The sequence below is a fragment of the Anolis sagrei genome, chromosome 2, assembly GCF_037176765.1.
Source record: "Anolis sagrei isolate rAnoSag1 chromosome 2, rAnoSag1.mat, whole genome shotgun sequence".
In the NCBI taxonomy this organism is placed as follows: domain Eukaryota; kingdom Metazoa; phylum Chordata; class Lepidosauria; order Squamata; family Dactyloidae; genus Anolis; species Anolis sagrei.
In genome coordinates, this window is record NC_090022.1 from 105,323,704 (window position 1) to 105,339,873 (window position 16,170).

Sequence of the window (16,170 nt, forward strand, 5' to 3'; positions counted from 1 at the left end):
AGCCAGGCTTTGTGGAAAGTGAATGTAAACACACAAAGGTTTTGTCATAAAATGTGATCAGAACTTAAGATTTGGGGCTTTTTCCTCTGTATTCATTTCATACTGAACCATGGCTGAGAGTGACGGGTGACCCAGCTCTCAGTTTTACAAAATCTCTCTTAGTCCTCTGTGAACTCACAAAACTAAAATAGATGTTTATTTAATTGAATCGAATCTTTAGCTTTGATATTAGTGAACCACATTATTATTGGATAAGAAATTAACACCTGCTTTTTGTTTATTAATTATTTGGTTTATTTTCTTCAAATGTGTCGTGCACTCTTTTCTGAGGACTCAGAATATGTTACATGTTAACAGCAATTTCAGCAAAGACCTGACACGACAAATAAATAAATAGCAAAGACAGATATATCACAGTCCTCCAAGGACTCACAGTCATTTTGCACACAGTATCTAAGGCTTCTGAAGAGTGCCAGTAAGTTTTCTGCACATTTAATTTGGCTTTGCCAGAGCTCATAAGACCTTTTCCAGACTGTCTGGAGACATTGTGTGTGATGTGTCACATTGGTTCTTAGCAGTTCAGTGATGAGAGAATTTATTTCAGAACTGAATGAAATGTAGATTTTTTTTTCTATTCTGATTCTAACTCATTTTTAAAAGTTAGATTAGCTTAGATCCAAGTGCTTAGTATATCGCATGCGGTTCACATTTACATTATTATTTAATGAGTAAAAGTGTGTTATCATTTTGAGGGGCTGCCAGAGATGAACAAAGATGTTGTTGGCTGGAACTGGAATATTACAATAATAGTTTTCCTTGAAAGTGTTTGGCTGAGATGTCTTCAGTTGTTTTGAGAATAAAGGGTTGTTTTTTGTTTTTTGTTCCTTGAGGTTTCTAATATCCAAAGCAGCTGTTTATCTGAATATTCCTACAAGATTTTTTTCCCCTTGAGGATGAACCTTTTATCACTCTTCTGATTGTTTCCTTATGGAACTTACATGGTCTTGCAGATTCCTTTCAAAGGTTTAATATGTGGTTTTACACAATGCTAATCTAACTCTTAAACAAGAGGTTTATAGTGTTCATGTGTGACTTCAAGTAATTTCAAATTTATGGCAGCCCTAAGCAAACCAATCATAGGGGTTTCTTGGCAAGATATTTTGAGAGAAGATTTTTTCTGAGGCTGAGAGAGTATGACTTGAACAAGGTGTCACTGTGGGGTTCCATAGCTGAGTAGAGGGTCTTGGCTTTGTACTTTGATGAAATGTCTTCTTTATATAGCTCTATGCAATGTATAACCCATGGCACCCCAAATATATTTCCCCTTCTAGAAATCAGTTTTAACATTCACGTTCAACTGTTTTCTCACAATTTCAAATTATATCACCTTAGTTTACTTTGTGCTTTTTTGCAAAGTAGAAAATTGATGCTACAAAAAAAAATGTGTTGTTGAATTTAGCAATCCCACAAAGACAGTAACTGATGGAGGGCAATTCTTAGGTACTTATTTGCTTATTTGAAATCAGTGGTGTTGTTATTTATCAAATGTACAACAAACTATACATGTTTTGCATTGTATTGTTAGTGTTGGGGTTCAGCCTGAGTTTGAACTTGAACCTGATTCTCTGTTTGTTCCTCCTGATGCTAATGAAAGTATATTTACTGATGCTAGTGGAAATGTACCTTTTGATGCCAATGCTCCTGAAATTAGTGAGGAAGAAACTGCTGTAGGTTTGGAAAATGCCAATGTTCCTGAAATTAGTGAGGAAGGAACTTCTGTAGATTTGGAAAATGAAAGTACCAGTGTTCATGAGAATGTTTCAGAGGGAGACCTTGAACTTTCCCTCCCTTCTGCACCTGTTAACTGTAATGACAACAGAAGGGGCCAAATTTGGGAAGACAGAAGTAAATCACTCAGTTTGCGTCGATCCTCCCGAATTCAAGAATTAAAAACATTGGCTTCAAAACAGAAGGGCGGTTCACAGAACCCATTCTTGAGTTTTAATTGCAATACGCCGAGCTGATTGTCTCAGTTCAGGCATCGTTTCAGAATTGATGAAGACCTTGGCAGTTCTCCCGGTTCCCTGGCCATAGTCTGGGAAGATTTCTAGGATATCAAGTACGGTTAGTGGATTGCTAACAGATTCCAGTATTTCCCAGTGAGGCTTTTGGTTTTGCTTTGTCCATTTAAATTCACGTTTGCTGATTTTGCTGTGGCTTTTGACTTGCATTTTTCCTTTATTTTGTAACCATTTTTCTTCAATAAAAAAAGATTGTTTTTCACAGCCAAGTGTGGTGGATAGTTATCTTAGGGCCTCGTTCCCTGCTCTGGATTGCAACAGTTTCCTTTAAAACATTTTGTATTGGAGAAGAAATGTCATAAACAAAATGAGTACCAATACATTATTCATTGTGTGCAAAGATTTACAAAACAAAAGACTCCATCAGGATGTTTAATTATATAGGACTGTTACGACTGTTGTAATTATAGTTATATTTTTAATTGAGCTGCTCCTCATTTTGGCAAGGGTGGTCAGTTCAGTTAATATGCTTAAACAGAAGGCTGATCTTTGCATGCCATTCATGGTTCAATGGGCGGCAGCCAGATTGCTCACAGGAGCAGCGTACACGGAGCACACAACCCCCCTACTACATCAGCTCCACTGGCTGGTAGTCTGCTACTGAGCACAATTCAAAGTGCTGGCTTTATCCTATAAAGCCCTAAATGGTTCTGGCCCAGCTTACCTATCCAAACGGATCTCCCCCTATGAACCATCTTGGAATCTAAGATTGTCCGGAGAGGCCCTTTCTCTCAGTCCCACCTGTTTCGCAGGTGCGACTGGTGGGGATGAGAGACAGAGCCTTCTCAGTGGTAGTCCATTGGCTGGGGAACTCCCTCCCCAGCGAGGTTAAATCAGTCCCCTCCCTCCTGACCTTCAGAAAGAGAATTAAAACATGGCTCTGGGATCAAGCCTTCAGAGAAGAACCATAGTGCAATAGATTTATTGGAATTATATGCAATGACTATCAGAATGACTTGGACTATGACTGCGGATTGCATGATTTATAATGATAATAATGCTTTATAATGTTTTAATGTATTTAATGTTGATTTTTAATTTTATCTCGAATGTATTTTAATTGTATGCTGTGGTTAAGGCATTGATTTTTTTCCTAACTGTAAGCTACCTCGAGTCCCCTTGGGGTAGAGAAAAGCGGAATATAAATATCATAAGTATATAAATAAATACATTTTGGATTTTCATCTTTTGCAGAGTACTCTATGGAAATAAGATTACAGAGATTCCTAAAGGCCTTTTTGATGGGCTTGTGTCTCTGCAGTTGCTGTGAGTATTATAATTGCTTCTTTCATTGTGCTCAAGATTTTTACAAGTTTGAAACCCTAACATCAGCAGGTTAAATACTGATTTGGTATATTGTAGATTAAAAAATCCCATACATGAATTTAATCTTCTTATTCCTATTTGAGATTAGTATGATGTGAAACCAGAACTATGTCAAATGACATGATTATGTTGATAATTAACACTTAACAAAACAGCATATTGATTGATAGTTTGTGTATCCATTTTGTTACTGTGTTGATTGCCATTAAGTGGATTTTGACTTAGAGATTCTTATGATTGAGAGACCTCGTAGTCACCCTGTTGTCAACAGTCCTGCTCAGATCTTGGAAACTATCATCACAGCTGGTATACCAAAGGAGAGAAGGTCCTTTCCCCTATTTCCATGTGGTATATGTAGCCGGTGTGTGCCTTATATGTCCACTCACATTCATTATAAGTCCCAAGGACCACCAACAGCCTTCCCACTTGGCAAAGCCAGTGTGTGTGTGTGGGGGGGGGGGAGTGCCCTTGCCAAGAGTGGATACAAAGGTGTTCTCTCAGGCTGTTTTGGGCCACATAGAGGTCTCTTTTTCTGGTTGACTTCTGGTTGACTTAATGTCTGGAAGGGGACTTCCTCTCAGCTTGCAAAAGTAGAAGGGGATACATAGACATGACCCCCTACACCATGATTTCCATGGGGAATAATGCACATTTGGGGAGCTTTAAAACACAACTGGTTGTGTGTACAACTCTACAAGGTGATGTGGAATGCCCAAATGCAGCCCTTTAGCCCCACCTCACTGGTTTCTGTGATTTTATGGAAATATTATTCATATGGGTGTTTTTTGCAAAGGCCCTACAGTACAAACTTTTATAAGGTTGGAGGGGATGTTTCCCATTCTAATCATGGTTTAGTAATTTAGTTCACACTTGGAATTTACTTGCCAATTTTAATTTTTTTACATGCAGCATTCATTCTGAAACTGATACACTGTGGGTGTGTGTGTGTGTGTGTGTGTTTGTATTGCTTTCATTTGTAGAATGGGACTTATTTTAACATAAAAACAGGAACTAGAAAATACCTACACATTATTTTAGGACATCTGCCTAATAACTGCATGTTTTAATTTGTTATTCAATATTTTAATAATCTGAATGTGTCAATATTTTCTGTATGTCTGAACCGACAACCTGTACATTGCAATCTAGTGCCAAACAATTGGAGAAGTGTTTTCTCATGAGATCTAATTGAGTGTTTATTTGGCTGTAAATTAGATCATTTTCTTATTAATTCAGAAAGAAAGGAGCAAGAAAATTTGAAAGGTTTAATGGAATATTTTGGCACAATATATACTATGTTTTTAAGAGAGGATGGAGGCTCTTTCAGGTATGTTTTAAGAGGGAAAGGGATGTTTCATTTAGTGCTGTTACTTATGTCATATCAAGTAAAGCCCCATTAAGCTGATTTTGTAGTGATCATCATCATTTTAACTTTATCAATTTCTAGAAAATTCCACTGAAGTACACTGTCAATATTTCTTTAGATTATTTAACTGGTAAACTAATGGCATACTATATACATAAAGGTAGTCCCATGGGAGGAGGTAGATCATGACCTTTCAAATATACCCAGAGACAGACAAGTGTGACAACGGACTTTATTTAGGCTCAAATAGTACTCAGCCAAATAAAAAATACTGCAGCACATCTCCTAGCCCTTCTCAATCCCTAAGGGGACTCAGGGCAGCCTTACAGAGGCAACAATTTAATGCCGCATGTTCACATATCATCAATAAATAAACACATTAAAACATTAAAAATCAACCAATTAAAAATATCACATCAAATATGTCAGTTTCTAATTTACTTAGCTAACTATCTAGGTGCAATTCCTATCCAAACCTTCCTATAGGAAGTCCAAGATAGCATGTATGAACAACAAGTTGAATTGAAAGTGAAATATAGATTCCAATTCAGTGACTCAGTCTTCTGGGGAACCATCTCTGCTCAGATTTATTCTTACAATTTAATTAAATGCACCACATTTTCTTGAATCCTGCTACTGCAGTTGTTTGAATTTAGCTCTGTGAAGTTTTGTCCATTCTTCTTTTTATATACCTGTGATTCAGGATATGTATCATTAATTATACTACATAGATAGAGGCTATTGATTAAACAAGGATAGTTAATGGAAGAGAAAAGAGCAATCATTTTGTAGAGCTTCAGTGCTATTTTTTCTCTTATAATCTTTCAGCTTATTAGTATACCTAAAATGATTTCTTGTCTATCTGGTAACGACAGAAACCATTATGCTCCTGTGTGTTGAGGCCACACATTCAAACTAAAATCAATCCAGTCCTTCTCAAATCAGTTGCTCTCTTGTCTTCGTTGATCAGAAAATTAAAATGTTGTTGAGGGCATCTCTGTTCTATCCAAGGGCGGGGGGGGGGGGGGATTGGAAGCTCAAAATAAGATGTGAATATGAAATGCTTGGAATTGTTCTTATATGATGTCCACACTCAGGTATACCTGTTATTTTAAACCAGCATTCTTTTCGCACATTCATTTTGAAATATCCAAACATTATTTTCTCACTAATTGTAGATTAATACTATATCTAATATAAACTTTAGTGTGTTGAAAAGGAACAGTATTCTAAATAATAATGTACAAGAACTTTGAAATCTGTTTGGGTGTAATGTTAAGGCAAAAGTTAATCTTACATGCATAGTTGTAGTGAACCAGCTATGCATGTAAGATTAGTACTGCATCAGAATACTAGCTTAACTCCAAGGCTTTCACCAGCGACCATGCTCCTGCATATATTGCTAGGGATCCTTTGGCCTTGCTGATGTTGTTGGATTCTAAATCCAGTCAAACCCAACCAGAATTTCAATGGTTGGGGTTTGTGAACTTTGCATTGTCACATCAGTAGAGCCACAGATTGCCACATTTTGTTGAAGCCGTAGTTAGTTTTTTTAAAAAACAAATAAAGAACAAAACAGGATCATAAATCACAAACCAAGGGTAGATTTTGGGGCTGATACTATGGATTTTGATATGACCATGGATAAGTCAAGCGTTATTTTGTGAAGAGAGGGAAGCATCAGTGTCAACTCTGAGAGTCAGCTACCTATGGCTGCCTCCACCTTTTTCCCACCCAGGCATTCAAAAAGGCCAGAAGTGGTTCCATGGGAGTAAAGGGAGTTAGTGCTTCTTTTAGGTTCTCCTCAAACAGACTAAGCTCCCACTTTTTGCTACTCTATACAGAGAAATGTGATGGATCTTTTTTAAAAATAAGAGTTAAGGTTCAATACTTACATTGACCCACAGATAAGTTGATCCAGTTTTTGGAGTTGAACTTTTTAAAAATAAAATTGCTTAACTTATACTTGAATATATAAGGTAGCTAGAATTTTCAGTCTCCACACGTGTTTCATCAGAGGTTTGGGTTTAAGATTAGAATTGATCCCTTGGAATCTACCATGGAATGCCTGCTTGTTAAAGGGGATTCTGAAGCATGCTCCAAAGGAAGTGCATGTAATTTGTGAGGAATATGTGCTTCATTCAGCAAAATGTGGTTATCGCCTTAAGCAAGTGCATGTACAGATTAGTGAACTATTGCTATGTATCATGGAGATTCATAAGTAAGGGAGAATATGCCCAGATCTTCCTGTTGCCTTCATGAACACAGTTTGAAATCTTTATCTTAATGGAAAGTGTCAGGAAGATTGTTAGTGTCATTATTTCAAATAGTAGTGCCTAATTTATTCTTTGTATTCAATGAATTTTAAAATAACCAGCTTCAAATATTTGCATAAGATGCAGGAATCAAATTCCTAGGGGCCATGTCTAGTCTGTGCTGTGAAATTCCTAGACACAACCAATACGTTTAATAAAAATGTGTGGTCTGCTAGTCTCATTCACATACCTAATGTGCCAAGTTAAACTTGTAAATTCCAATCAGTCAAAAGAGCTGCTCTTTTTAAAGTGCTCAAAGCAGTTTCATGTGTCATTGGTCATAGTGCAGAGATTCTGTGTTGGATCTGCTGCGTAAGTGAAGTTGAATAATACATGTGTGTCATGTATAGGATATTAAGAAAATATGTTAAACTGCTTGAAGCTTGTTATTTGTGAACAATCTTCTTCAGCCATGTATGTGTTCTAGATTTTCCCAATCTGGTTTTAATCGTCATTCCCTCTTTTCCTGGTGCTCTTCACATTTCTAATTCTGGGGAGGGGGAGTTACCGCCTCTTGAAATATGCATTACAAACTTGAAATTGTAATTTCTAATCTATAGTTTGTAATTCTGTGGAAGGGAACAGTTATTTCCTATTGCAAATAGGGTACATGTAGTTTGATCTGATCTGCTATTTGCTGGCAAGGAATCATAAATGTACAAGAATGTATAATAAATAAGCAAATCATAAATGTATAAGAACATTGTTTGGGGCAAGAGTTAGGGAATGGCCTTTCATCTTGAACAGTGGTTCTCAGCTTTTTGCCTTCCAGAGGTTTTGGACATACGGAAACCTCACAGAATCCCAATTTTATTGTTGTCTTCCATGTCTAGTCTTTGTTCTGAGAAGTATTTATATTATTTTAAGTGTAATTCTGATCTTTGGTTTTAGCTACTTCCCAGTCCATGTTTTAATGAGGTTGCTATAGTATGATTTTATATATTTTAATTTTTTTCTTACGGGGGGAATGGTTGGAGGCACAAAGTATTATAATATTTTTATTTTTTTAAAAAAATATGACCATACTTTTTTTGCAATCCCTAATTCTTTGTAATACCATATTTACTTGAGTCTAATATACCATCAAACCTAATGCACACCTCAATTTCCAAACCGTGAAACCAAAAAAAAAAAAAAAAGGATTTGCTTCTGAATGTTCTGCACAGAGGTAAAAAGTGCACTCTTTGTTATTTGGCCAAAAAAGGTGTGCATTCTAGTTGCTGTCTTCTTGGATTCCTTCTCTTTTTTTTAAAAAAAAAAGTGCTATAACACCAAAGCTTCCAGCAATAGAAGAGACAAGTTTGCGTGTGTCTATACTGTGAAATGAATCCACTTTAATTCCCTTGGTTTAGTGTCATGGAGTCATGGGGCTGTAGTTTGACGAAATCTTGAGCCTTCTCTGCCCAAGAAGGCTAATGCCTCACTAAACTACAAATCCCAGGATCGCATAGCGTTAAGCCTTGGCCATTAAATTAGAGATGGGGTACCACAAACAGTAGGTGGAAACCCCTTTTGCTTTGTCTCAGTACTATGGTGAGTATATGACATGAATCTAATGTGCACCCTAATTTGGGCGAGGTCATTTAGCCAAAAAAAAAAAAAAGGTGAACATTAGGAGGATTTTGTCTGAGCATAATCTCCTGAGTTTATCCTTGCTTCATGTGTCTTTTGAAAATGAATTTTTGTATTTAAAAACTCTTTTCTTTGTTCACAGGCTTCTCAATGCCAATAAGATCAACTGCCTAAGAGTGAACACATTTCAAGACCTTCATAATCTCAATTTGTTATCTCTCTATGACAATAAACTGCAGACTATCAGCAAAGGCCTTTTTGTGCCTCTCCAGTCCATTCAAACTCTGTAAGTATATAAGTATATGATACCTTTCATAGCAGACTTTCTTGTGACAGAGAGCTTCATAAGGGGCAGAAAAGAGGGAGACTATTTTGATAGAGGACATATGAATGTTATGAATGAAACTTTGAGAATCAGAGAAAAAGAAAAGTGTTAGAAGAGAAAGAGAAGTGGATTGGGCACCCGAGAATGAAAGAGGAAGTTGTTATGTACTGTGTATACACATAAGTCTAGATATGTTAGTTGAAAAATCTATCCCCTCCCTCAAGTTAACCTATACACAGTCAATATATTTACAATACCTAGACTCTTTATTTAAAAAGGGCTATGTTCTTTCACCACTCCACTAAGAGGTAGGGGTTGGCTCATTTTTTAAAGAAAAATTGGTAATGTTCCATTATCTGGGGGCCTAGACAGAGAAGGGTAGTTCATTTTATAGGAGAGGGGGTTGCCCCCATTTTTGTTGGTTATCTCCCCTTTTATCCCCCCATATCATAAACAATGGTTATTTTGACAATAGTGACATGGGTGGGAGAAATAACAGGAAAATGGGGGGGGGGGGGTTATCTCCTTCAACCCCCTTCCCTCTTGAAAAATAGACTGCCCTTCTCTGTCTAGCACCCACTTGTGGCCTCCACCAGGATAATGGAATAGTATCAAAACCTTTATTTAAAAAAAACAACCATCTCTTTCTTTGAGCAGAGTGGGAAAGAGTGGCTGTAGTAGCCCAAGATGGCTGGCCTTCAAAACAGATAGCAGAGTTGTCTATCTGTGAAAGGATCTGTGAATTATTAAAGTGGTATATAAAAATAATTAATTTTGCCCCTCCAAACCTGCCTATGAGTTATATATGAGGTTGATTTATACGCAAGTATACAATAAATTAAAAATGTTCCAAGATCAGGAACCAAGGGTCTAGCTAAATACATACTATTTTTGTGCTTGTAAATTTGGTATTAAACTATGTCACTTTTGAAACTTTTGATCAATTGCTTTGTGTGATCCAAGCCCTGACTACCTATGAAAAGTCCTTATCTCAGATATAGTGAAATTTCATTTATAAATCTATTCCCACTATCTGACTAAATGCTTCATATCATCATATCCCCCCCCCTTTTTTTTTTTTTGGTCATAGAGTCCCTGTTACAAAATTGTTTTATTTCTATTAGATGTGCATACAATTATGACAGATTCTTGAATAGCCCTTCATTACCAAAACGTGGTTTAGCTTCATCAGAAATGTTTTTGGCTAAACTACTGTTTGAAAGAGGTTGTTGAAGTCTTACAAAAGAGAAGGTTTTGAACTGATTTATATTTTTTATTTTATTTTATTTTATTTTATTTCGAGTACTTCTACACCGCCCTTCTCAACCCCCTAGGGGGGACTCAGGGCGGCTTACAACCAGCACAATTCGATGCCAACAATTTTTACCTCTTTCTGTTCCCTCAATAACTTAAACTGTTGAACACCCATAGTTTAACTGTCCCCTTGGTTATTCTTTTACAAAAATGTTCTTTGTAGGTAGAAACTACCACAATGAACCCACTTAACACATCCTCAAAATGGCAGCTGCTGTATAATATGAGAATTCTTGTGTGTATAACCCAACCACATAGACCCAGTGGCTTCACTGCATTCTACAGCCAAATATTCCTAGCATGTTAACAAACCACACAATAGAAATTAATCCAACAAAGACCTGATTCACATTAACAACTCATTGTAGGATCGATCGGTGTCAATGTTAAATGACCTTGAATTAATATCTTGGTTTGTATCACCTCATTTAAAACTGTGGGCTATAATAATGAATATTCATATACACATTTAATGTTCTCTTTACAAAAAAAATATTTTGACAAACAAGAACTATGAACTGATAAAATAGTGTTTCACATAAGATATTCCCAAAAATATAGTTTATAAAGAGAGTGATTGCTATTCACTCTAAGGAAATTTTATATAAAGGCAATTCTTATCTTTTTTTTCATTATTTGATTATTACAACTATTCATAACTTTTTGGCACTTTGGGACAATTAAAAATCTGATGAAACTTTTCGAGCCCCTTTTCCAAAGAATGCATTGAAATGTATACATTTAATATTATTACATTATATTATTGAATTGGAAATGTATTTTTATGCACATGAACTCATCTGAAGCAAAAACATAAAGCAACCACCCCAATAAATACTTGAAAAATCTGAATCCCACCCATTGTGTTTCTGAGGATATACGGATTCCAAATTAAAAACACCTGAAATAATGAAGGAAAGATCCAGTTCGAGTCAAAGTTTTGTAATTTATGAACTCATGTTAGGGAAGTGGAAAGTAAATATTTCCACAGTGTAAATATAAATCATTTTTGTCTGGATGATGTATATTTTCACTCTAGTATTAGTTTCCCATAAATGCTGGATTGCTTTCCATTTCCCATAGTTTTTTTTAAGATATATTGGTCTGTTTCTAGTTCTATGATGAATTCTGTTTGAAACGTTAAATGTGGATCATAAGAGCAAATCCATTTTTGTTATTACGTTAATCAGAGCTAACAATCTTTAGAGTTTAAGATGAATTTTAGTTTATCCATTGACTTTGACTAAATACTTGAGGTACAGTGTTATTGTGCATATCTGCAGCTTAATGTCCAAAAAGCTTTGGTGTTGTAACAACGATTCTTTCAAACTTTGAATTTCTAATATGATACGTCTAGATGCAGTGTATTATCCAGCAGAAAACTCTAGCATTTATGCATGGAACTCTTGTGCCCTTCAAAAGCAAGCATTGCTATATTAATTTTTGTTTCCTTCTTGAAAAGGCTCACTGCAGACTTAATGAACTAAAGAAAACATAATAAGATGGCTCACAGAATTGCTCCCATTCACGTGCTGTTCCCTATTCCATGCTGCTTCCGCTACGCCTGTTCTACTGGAAGCTGATTCAATTATTGTACTCCACCGTTTTGTGTGCGTAAAAAACAATGATGGAGTGCAGTGTCACAGGTCACTTCTGGTTAAACATCCCATCCCTCTTGCAGGCATTTAGCTCAGAATCCATTTGTGTGCGACTGCCATTTGAAGTGGCTGGCTGATTACCTGCAGGATAATCCAATAGAAACCAGCGGCGCTCGATGTAGCAGCCCACGTCGCCTTGCCAACAAACGAATCAGCCAGATCAAGAGCAAGAAGTTCCGTTGCTCAGGTAATTCATTTATCCAGGCTGCACTGCACTTTCGGCTCCAAAATGAGCAGGTCCAGAGAGCCTGCTAATCAAATCTGTAGGACAGTGTTTGCTGTAATGGATATTATGTAGCATCTTTCCAAAATTAAATTTAAGAAATTGGATTACGCCTCCAGAAAACCTATTTACCTTATGCATTAAAAGAGAAACCAACCTTTAGCTTGGCTCATGATTTATTTAGCATTTCAGCAAAAAGATGGGACATGATTTTTAAAAGAATGCAGTAGTGTATATGGCCTTAAAAAAGAGTCAGGTTACAAATAATCCCCATGTGTCGGCTGTTTTTAGAAGAAATAAAATATCAGACATGTTTTGCTTTGATCAAGTAAGGATATGTTTTGTTCAGTTTGTTATAAAGACAGTTCTTCCTGGGTAAAGAGTTTGTGTGTGTGTGTGTGTGTGTGTGTGTGTGTGTGTTAAACCCTTCAGCTTTACTGACAAGCACCAAAAGCTTGCTATAATCTTTTGGCCATTGTGTCACAGGTAACTTTTAAGCAAAACAGGTTGCTCTGTACATAACATATATGCAGCGCAACCATCTAAACATCTGCAGTCTTGGACCAACAGAAATGTTGAGGGTGGGTTTGTTTTCTCAGAACTTTCCTTGCCAAGTCTGTCCCAAAAAACCAATCAACCAAGTAGATTGGAAAATTAAACGAACCATGGAAATTAGCAGAATCCTCATTGGCTGTTTGCCATGTACCATGTACATGACAAGCAAGGACATTTCTTCTTTGTGACGTTGCACTTCACAAGGTGCAAATCAGGCCCCAGGTGTGCAACCCATTGCTCTTTCCAAGTATTTCAAAAAGACTGACTGAAAGAGAGGAAACTAAATTGCTGTCTGTTCATAATACGCTAGTTGTATGAAGGGGGTCATAATGACTTATGGTGTTTCCATTTATTTCTGGGGGTTTTCCCTAGCAAAGTATACTCCAAAATTGTTTTGCCAGTTCCTTCCTCTGAAATGAAGCCATGAAAACCTAGTATTTATTGGGGGTTTCCCAACCATATTAACCATGGGTGACTCTATATAGCAGTGGTGCTCAACCTGAGGTCCCCAGATGTTTTTGGCCTATAACTCCCAGAAATCCCAGCCAATTTACCAGCTGTTGGTGTTTCTGGGAGTTGAAGGCCAAAAACATCTGGGGACCCCAGGTTGAGAACCACTGCTATATAGCTGCCAAGATCATTCAGGATCTAGTACCTTTAGGGGAAGACAAATGGCAACCCACCTGTCATTGAGTAAAACCGCTGATCTTGATGTCTTGCTTGGAGTGCAGAAGTAAGGGAGCATGGTATAACTCACAGGTAGTAAATGACAAGTTGGCAAGGCCTGGGCTCACAACTTCTTAAAGATATAGGGAAATATGGGAAGCAGTGATAGCAATAAACATTCCCACATATAGTGCTATCTTGAGATACAAGTAAGCTATCTCATTCAAATATGCCATGTTTTTTCACCAACAGTATATTCATAGCCATTGTATCTTAGTGTTGTGCCCCTTAATAGGAAAACATACATAGCTGAAAAATGTATCTAGGGAAAATCTTCTGTGTCTAATTTCATGATTTTGGGTAGACCAAACCCTGAATGCTTTAATTGTTCAGATAACACTGAAGGAACAGCTAGAACGGACTTGACTCATGTTGCATTTGATACATGTTTACATGTATATAGCTAGAGTGCTATAGCTAACCATCTTGCAGGCTCAAGGAAGGAACACATTTACTTTACAGCATCAACTGCTATCACATTCTGATTACTCGTGTTGTTTCGCTTCCTTACCCTGCATATTTTATACGTCTGCTTGTGATCCAGTTAACTTCTTATTTCAGGCAAGCTTCAAGTATAGACAGAATTCCATGTGACAGAAAATCACTAACTGGTTTGAGAAGAAAAAAAATGTTGTCAGTGATGGAATAGCTTGCAGCATTCAAGTATTGTTACTCATCCTCCTTTTAAAAAAAGGACTGTGATGAATTGTGCTCCTGACATCTAGGGACAGATGGCAGAAGATACTGGAAGATGCATGAAGTGCATGGAAATTTAATGTAGGTGTCTATGCAGAAATATGTCTGGACTTTTCATGAAATACTAGTGATCTGTGTATAATAATCAGTGTTGACTCCAGTAAACTTAAACGTTGGCCGTTCTGTCATTTGATGGACTATCTGTGTCTTTGAAATTAATCTTGTGAGCCATATTGTGATGTAGTCATGGAGGAAAAGTGAGATATATAAGCTAAACTAGGTCTATAAATAATTTTAATCCATTTTTTTGGATCAGTATCCCATTGACAGAGTGGTTGGTCATCTTTAGAATTAGTAGGGAAAATACTGGCCTTTATTGTGGATTTTGAAATAACATTTGATAATTCATAATATTAATGAAGAATTTCTTTTTGGGGGTGGGGGTTGGAATTAGCACTTTGTGAACTTCTCAAAAAGCATATGGAGTAGAGCAGGGTTTCTTGTCTACATAGTGGTTGAAAAAAAATTGGGAAAGCTGCTTTTATTTTAGATACAAATACTTTCATCAATTCCAGCAGGAAGAGAGGGCATTAAAATATAGTATTGATTTTTATTTTGAGACTTAGAGATCCAAAAGAAAAGTTCCTCAGTGTTGCTGAGTTAATTAAATTCCTTCATGAATGTATACAGTACAAGAATGATTCCCCAAGAGCAAAATGTTTAATTTATGAATAGAAGCAATGCATTATATGTAATAGACGAGTTTAATTTTTAAAAAGACTCAGATTTATAACCTTGTTCAGTCTGTGATAGTGAGTAAGTGATTCAGCGATACTATGCCACATTTTTTGAAAATTTCCCCTTATATTACAGTGGGAATGGGAATTACATGTTGCATTGATCCTGAGTGTAAGATGAAAGGTTATGTCCATTTATCCTCAAAAAATATTATCTATAAAACCACCCAGCATCTGGTGAACTTGCAAAGGCTGGCTTATTTATCATTAAATTTTGAATGAGTTAGAAAGAAACTAAAACCTGGAATATATAGCTTTCAGGATTGCCTCAAATATGTTTAGCTTTCAGAACTAGTTAACTGACCATAGAATTCTGTGCGTTCCAGCAGGAAATGCTCTTATATCTTATTCAAAAAGTATGTCCCTCTGAATTAATTAAATAATGCTTTCTCTTAACTTATTATAGATTTGGTAACCAAGTATGCTTACCGTACCATAATAAATGATAGCAAAGTAAAGCATGGATTATTCAAAATCTTTTTTGATGCATAGTAGAGTGGGCCATTTTAGACATAATGCACAGGTAGACCAAGATCTCTCATTAGCTGAAAGAGGCTAGAGTGTATAGTTTGTAAACATACTCATCCTCCATTTAAGAGGTAGGGTTGTATTTGAAAATACAATACATGCAGCTGCTCTTGGCATTAAGTTGCTATTATCCCCCAAAATTGGAATTCAAAGTGGCTCACAATTTAAAAGAAAATGCAATTGCCAACATAGAAAAAAATGAAAATAAAAAGAGAATTAAACTATTTACAGGATTTGAAGAATTCAAAACATCATAAAATAATACAAAAATTAAAAGATTTAAAGCTCTAAAAACAATTTGGTGAGACAAAATAGTACCCTCTACCCAGTTCTTTATTTTTCTCTGTGTTAACAGCCAGTCTGAACAAAATTGTTTTAGCCCATCACTAGAAGAAGGATGTGGCTCTTTTGGCTTCCTTGGGAAGTGAGTTCTACAGTCTAGGGGCAAACTGTAAGCAGGAATGTTTTTTATCCAGTTGCTAGTCTCAAGGGAAGCAAGCATATTGGATCAGTTACTGAATCAAAACTTATGTGAATCCCATTGATTCCTTTAGGTTTAGCAGTAGGATTTAGGCCAACCTTCAAGAGCAAATGTTTTTGAAAAACTATTCTTTCATGCAAACTATGTGTGTAAAAGTTGTAAAAATGATTGATTGTATAGGAGCATTTTTGTGCCAGAACTCTTGTG

The 16,170-nt window shown here is 36.4% G+C and overlaps 1 protein-coding gene across 1 annotated transcript in view; it reads left to right on the forward strand.

The window, feature by feature from the left end:
* SLIT3 (slit guidance ligand 3) overlaps positions 1-16,170 on the forward strand; it is a 541,141-nt gene that overhangs the window by 377,071 nt on the left and 147,900 nt on the right. The window contains exons 12-14 of the mRNA XM_060765012.2: positions 3,276-3,347; positions 8,803-8,946; positions 11,981-12,144. Coding sequence (XP_060620995.2) covers positions 3,276-3,347; positions 8,803-8,946; positions 11,981-12,144 — 380 coding nt within the window. The remainder of the gene's footprint in view (positions 1-3,275; positions 3,348-8,802; positions 8,947-11,980; positions 12,145-16,170) is intronic.